The sequence below is a fragment of the Miscanthus floridulus genome, chromosome 2, assembly GCF_019320115.1.
Source record: "Miscanthus floridulus cultivar M001 chromosome 2, ASM1932011v1, whole genome shotgun sequence".
NCBI lineage: Eukaryota > Viridiplantae > Streptophyta > Magnoliopsida > Poales > Poaceae > Miscanthus > Miscanthus floridulus.
In genome coordinates this window covers 180,218,784-180,225,274 of record NC_089581.1, presented here as the reverse complement: position 1 = coordinate 180,225,274, position 6,491 = coordinate 180,218,784, and the positions used below count along the sequence as shown (strand labels likewise).

The window sequence follows — 6,491 nt, the reverse complement described above, 5'->3', positions numbered from 1 at the left end:
GACGTGTCCGATCACAAGTGACCAGACGCGGCTCAGGGTCTGGTCCTCACTGGCTTGTTCTGATGCTTGCATCAGCGTACGTCACAGTCTGACCGGACGCACCCCTAGCACGTCCGGTCATATTTCTTCTAAGCGTCCAATCAAAGGATCGAGGGCGGCCTTCACTGCGCACCAATGACCGGACGCAGGGTCAGAGTCCGGTCACTGCCCAAGGCAGAGTCTGGTCAATACGAAATAGCTCCTTTTGACCCCAAACTTCACCACCCTTGATCAAATGTGCCAACCACCAAATGTAACACTTCGTGCATGTGTGTTAGCATATTTTCACAAATATTTTCAAGGGTGTTAGCACTCCACTAAATCCTAAATGCATATACAATGAGTTAGAGCATCTAGTGGCACTTTGATAACCGTATTTCGATCCGAGTTTCACCCCTCTTAATAGTATGGCTATCGATCCTAAATGTGATCACACTCGCTAAGTGTCTCGATCACTAAACCAGAAAGCTCCTATCAATTTCACCTTTGCCTTGAGCTTTTTGTTTTTCTCTTTCTTCTTTTCCAAGTCTAGCACTTGATCATCACCATGACATCACCATCATCATGATCTTCACTGTTGCTTCATCACTTGGAATAGTGCTATATATTTCATGATCACTTAGATGAACTAGGTTAGCACTTAGGGTTTCATCAATTCACCAAAACTAAACTAAAGCTTTTAGGTGGCGCCAACCTTTGGATGGGCTCGACGCCCCTCTCCCCTCCTCCCTGGCTCGCCAGATCCAAGAGCGGACGAGGCGGTGGTGGTGCGGGCGATGTGGGCAGCGTAGGCGGGCTGCGGCGGCGCTCCTCCTTCACCTCTTCGTGAGCTCCAGCGCTGGGAGGCCAGATCCGGCGAACTACGACGGCAGCAGTTCTTTGATGGGCTTGTCGAGCCCGTGGATGGGCTCGTTGGGCCTATCCATGGATTTTTCTCTTTTTGTTTTTTTATTTGATTTTTTTATTTGATTAAGTGACGGACATGGCAACCGTCTCGGTTAAGGTCACGATTAACCGTGACCTTTCGACCGAGGCCCTGACCGTCTCGGTTAAGGCCACAATTAACCGTGACCTTTCGACCGAGGCCCTGACCGAGTCAGTTGTTGCAACCATCTCGGTTAACCTTTTTGCTCACCACGGTTAAAATTTGTGTAGTAGTGACTTTTTGATAATTATGTTTGGCCAATATAAATACTTTAAAACAGATCGAGGTTAGTACTATTCAAATTTATGTAGCCCTATATCCTATAGTCCTAACTCGGTACGGCAAAATTCAAGATGACACACACGAAGAGAGATTCAGAGATGATAATTGTTGATAATTTAAGACCTGCTGAATGAGCAACCAGTGATGGAGATAACGGTTATATTTATTCTGTTATATAATCGAGCACACTAGTCTACTCACCCTTAGCCCCTTAGGTCACATATGTGCACAGTAACACAGCCGACTAAACCGTGTATATTCCCACGACTACTTGACCTGCTACACGATTTATTTTTGGTATACACGTACAGTACACAAGACACGGCAGACGGTGATGGGGAACCGCTGATCGATCGATGTAGCCCGTAGCCGAATGCGATTACTCTCGCACGTAGCTCGCGATGCGCACGACGTTGCCGTCCATGTCCCGCACGAACCCGGACTTCTGGCCCCAGGGCTTGTCCTCCGGCGCGCTCACGGCCACCGCCCCGTTCTCGACGGCGCGACTGTACGCCGCGTCGACGTCCTCGTAGTCGAAGCAGACCTCCAGGGAGCCCCGCTCGGCGGCCGACGAGTCCGGCAGCTGTACCTCCCCCGAGCGCGCGTCCGTCTCCCGCTGGCGCAGCGGCGTGAACGCGATGGTCGTCGCCCCGCTCTCCAGCTCCGCCCACCTGACAAAATTAACCCAAGGCAAGGCGCGCACATCAGGCAGATCATTACACGAGCGTCCGTGCATGTGCGTGCATCAGAGGGGATCAGGCTCAGGCTCAGGCTCAGGCTCAGGCACGCGGCACGCGTGTGTTTTTACTTGCGGGACTGGTCGAGGCGGCGGACGGTGTAGCCGAAGGCGGCGTCGTAGAAGGATGCGGCCTTCTCCACGTCCCTCACGTACATGATGATGTAGGCCAACTTGGGCTTCAGGCCACCGGAGGCCATGGCTCGTTGCTTCTTCCAAGTGCCCCTTTTGCTACTTGAAAATTTGTGGGTGTACTGCGCGCGTGCCGCTTATTAGCAGCTTGGTCTTGGTGCCCTCCGGACGACTTGGACCTTGCCCCGTCCTTTTATCCACGCGGCCGGCCGGTTCCGATCTACGGCGTGCAGCGGGAGGTGGCACGCATGCAAGCGGCGAGATGCCCGCTAGCTTACACGTTGTCACCGCCAGTCGGTGCCTCGGTGGCACAGCACACCATTAATGGAAGTTCGACGGCCCCAGGTCAGGAATACGATGGCCTTGTCCAGTTTAAGACCCATTCGAGGGTTCGAATACGATGGCCTTGTCCAGTTTAAGACCCATTCGAGGGTTCTGGTCAAACCAGGTAGAGGTAGCGCAGTTAGCCAGTTACCGTAGTGCGCTTGGGCCAAAGAGACGAAAGGGCCTTGCAACTGTGCTGACCTGGGTCCTCCATTGCCAACATTTCATAAAGCGATTTTGGACGTGCAAAGGCTATCAGAGTTCAACTTCCACCGGTGGGTATTTGGGCCCTTCACTTGCTATCACTTGAACATGCAAAAGGGCCTAAATAGTTTGAGCTGGTTTGACACAGGTTTATGTATTTTTGCTATAAAAAAAAGCTTCGAGATGTATGTTGAATCTATAGTTTTGTAGACTAAACTAAAGTGATATAAATATGTTTGTTTAATCTAAAATATAAAGAAAATGAGTCATGAAATGCACTTAACTTGTCTGCATCTCTAGATCTAGAATTTCTTAGAGCTACAGGTGATCAACTCTAGAAAATCCATAGATGTAGAGCTAGAGACATTTGTTGGCAAAAAAAAAAGTTGCATTGTTTCCCTTATTCTAAATCTTTATGTTAGGTCGCCATAGATCACAGACCATGTTCGAAATTTGATAGGTTGTTTTCTCAAGATCTAAATGATCATGCATTTCCTTCCAAAAGGCACAATGAGGCTATTTCCACATCGATGTGTTCCCATTTATGAGTTGGATGTTCTAAATAATTTTTTTATGCTAAGAGTAACTGATTGTGACTTGGCTTGCCAGATAGGATATGGAGCTAGTGAGCGGCTGCAAGTTTAGCCTCTACAACAGTGAAGTTGCACATTCAAATATTCAATGTGTTATTCGATCAAATGGTCGCTAACTTTGAATGTTTGTTACTCCATCCGTTTCAAATTATAATCCGTTCTAATATTTTTTGATACATAACTTTTACTATATCAAGGCATAATGTATATCTAGTTACACAGCCAAATAAAAGCCATATACCTAGAAAAGATAGAACGAGGGAGTAGCTATATCATGAATTGCATTGCATGGCAGTATTCTGTTTGGATGAAAAAGAGACCTGTTTTTTCTTAAAAAAATAATGAGCCTAAATGAGGGGAACAATGTGCTTTAAGAGTTAGTGAAGCGATTCATTTTCATGACTAATGAGATCTCGTGGTTGGTTCTAATTCTTTTTTACATGTTCCCCACTTCTATTTTTCCCAGCAGGCTATCCCATCATTCTCGCTAGCCATATTTCCCTAGTGAGTCCTGCTTGCTATCTGTGTTTATCAATTTAGCTAGGCTGTTGTAAAACTCTACATTTTATATGGGCTTTCTATTTTATGTAATGGCTAAATCTCATAATTTAACATCTAATTTTATCAAGTCTCTTGGAGTTGCTCTAAGTGTCTATGAGCACGGAATCAATAAAAAATGAAACGTGAAAAACATAAACTCTGAAAGCAAGTGGATGAATTTAAAAGAATTAGACCTTCTCACGATAATAATGTTTTAAATTCATGGCACGCTAACTGACACTTGATTGAACATATGCTTTTGATGAATTTAAAACAGGTTTTGGCAACATAAGCACAACAATAATGTTCAATCATAGTTTTTAAGGCGTCGCTATACCGACGCCATATCGTCGCCATATCGCCGTGGCGTTTTTCTGGCTCTCGCCACGGCGACGCCATGGCTCCGGCGTGTATGGCGTCCGCCATAGCGCCGTGGCGTCCCTGTGGCGCCGATTTGGCGTCTTGTGGCGCCTTTGTGCGCTGTGGCGGGCGCAATAAATGGTGAGGGTGAGGGTGAGGCCGTGACCGTGACCGTGAGGGTACCTGTATAGGCCGAGTGCGATTGGAGCTCTCCGGACCGAGCCCGAGACACAACCACAAGCAGACCTCCGAGCCGCCGCCGCCGTCGACCACCAGGACGGTCGCCCTCCGCCCGCCCCCGCCTGGAAATCCGTCCGCTTCGCCCTCCGTCGTCCTCCCCCGCCCTCCGTTGGCCTCCCCCGCACTCCGTCGGCCTCGCCCAAGCCCAAGCCGGCCGCCCCCGCCTGGATCTCCCGAGCCGCCGGCCCTCAAGCTTCAGCGCCCGCCAGGTACTCTCTCTCTCTCGTCTCTACTCTGTTCTGCCAGGTATTGAGGGGGAAGGGGCACCGGGGCTCCACCGAGGGGGAGGGGATGCCTGGGGACCGCTACGCCGGGGGGCGGGGAGGCGAGCCGAGCGAGCGCGCAGGGGGGCGGGGGGGCGGAAGAGCAGAGGAGCGCGAGCGGACCGGGCGGGCGTGGGCGGTGATGAGACGCTGCTGCGGGCTTAGCAGAGGAGCGCGAGCAGAGGAGCACGCAGTGAAGTAGTGAAGGTCTTGATTTGATTGGTCAACTCAAGAACGCATGCTTCCTTCTTCTTCTTCTTTTGCAGAACATGGCTACTCAAGGGACCGGAAGCGCGGAGGCCTCGGACGTCGCATCAAATATTGATCCAAAGATTGATCCAAAGCGGAAGCCGGCAAAGTCAAATGATCCTAGGTGGAAATATGGATTTTGGCCAACCATTGACAATAGAGATGTTGTGCAGTGTTGCTTATGTGATAGAAGAATAACTGGAGGAATTAGAAGGCTCAAGAAGCATCTTGTGGGTGGTTATGGAGATGTTCAGAAATGTGTCAAAACCACAACAACTATTGCACAAGAGATGCAAGATGCATTGGACGACTTTTGAGAGATGAGAGATTTGGAAGTTTGAGAGATGAGAGAGTTCTATGTCTTTTGTGCTACATTTACATTGCTATTTTGATTTGCTAATATTGTAGACTATACCTTTTAAGCTACATTTGCATTACCATTTGTCAATATAATTTCCTAATATCCTAGACTATAATGTATGTATTCGCCACGCCGATGTGTGTATGGCGTCGCCACGCCGCGCGCCATAGACGTTGTAAAGGTGTGAAGGTGGTGGGTCGCCGCGCCTCGCCACGCCGCCGTAAAAACTATGTGTTCAATCAAGGTTTAGCTGCGACGGCCAAAAAAAGGAAGTTTAGGAAAGAATAACCATGTGGCAGTTTATAATGTGCCATGAAGTTAGACGACTAAAATTAGGCAGAATCAATAAGCCATGGCCACATGTTCTTGTCACTGCTTTGAGATTCCGAAGAGAATATAAACTTAAAAGTTCCAAAAACTTTATTTCCTCAAAGTGGAACAATCCCAAGAATAGGCTAGGAATCTTGCCGAGTTCGATCCTCCGGCAGCTGCCGCTTGACGTACGTACTTTTAGTGTAGATGACTTCACCTTACTTTTCGACAAAGCAAATGAGTTGAGAATTGAGATTGGTTCATCATGACAAAATTGCTGCGAGATGATAGAAAATTGTGAGCCGGCCGATGCGCGGAACGGCGGAACCCACATCTTTGGAGTTTTACAATCGAAGCAGAGCTTACTTTCACTATAACATTCAAGGGGAACATAAGTGTACATAATGTTGCAAATATATATTTAGATTCAAAACATATATCATGAGCATTGATTTTTCTTGTAAAACACTTTCGTACCCTTTATAAATATATTCAAATTAAAGCAGTAGTTAAAGCTACTATCTGGGATGACTGTGACAGATAAACAAAGATTCGTGTTGTGATAGAGGGGTGTTTGGTTCCACGTGACTAAAGTTTAGTCCCAGTCACATCGGATGTTTGATACTAATTTTGAGTATTAAATATAGACTAATTATAAAACTAATTACATAAATGAAGGCTAATTCACGAGACGAATCTATTAAGTCTAATTACTCTATGATTAGCGAATGTGATGTTACAGTAAACATATATGCTAATCATGGATTAATCAGACTTAATAATTACTCTATGATTTAGTTACGGTTTATACAATTAATTTTATAATTATTTTATGTTTAGTTCTCCTAATTGACATCTAGACATTCAATGTGGATCAAACACCCCTAAAATAGCGTTGCTTGCCTGCCTCAGTTCAGGGCCAGGTTGGCAA

General features: G+C 47.1%; 1 protein-coding gene across 1 annotated transcript; it reads right to left on the bottom strand.

The window, feature by feature from the left end:
* Nucleotides 1-1,425: 1,425 nt before the first annotated feature.
* LOC136540868 (uncharacterized) lies at nucleotides 1,426-2,249 on the bottom strand. The gene is made up of 2 exons (XM_066532900.1): nucleotides 2,055-2,249; nucleotides 1,426-1,917 (listed from the first exon to the last, which is right to left on the bottom strand). The coding sequence occupies exons 1-2, from the start codon at nucleotides 2,180-2,182 to the stop codon at nucleotides 1,626-1,628; spliced, it is 420 nt and encodes a 139-aa protein (XP_066388997.1). The 5' UTR covers nucleotides 2,183-2,249; the 3' UTR covers nucleotides 1,426-1,625.
* Between the last annotated feature and the right edge of the window lie 4,242 nt (nucleotides 2,250-6,491).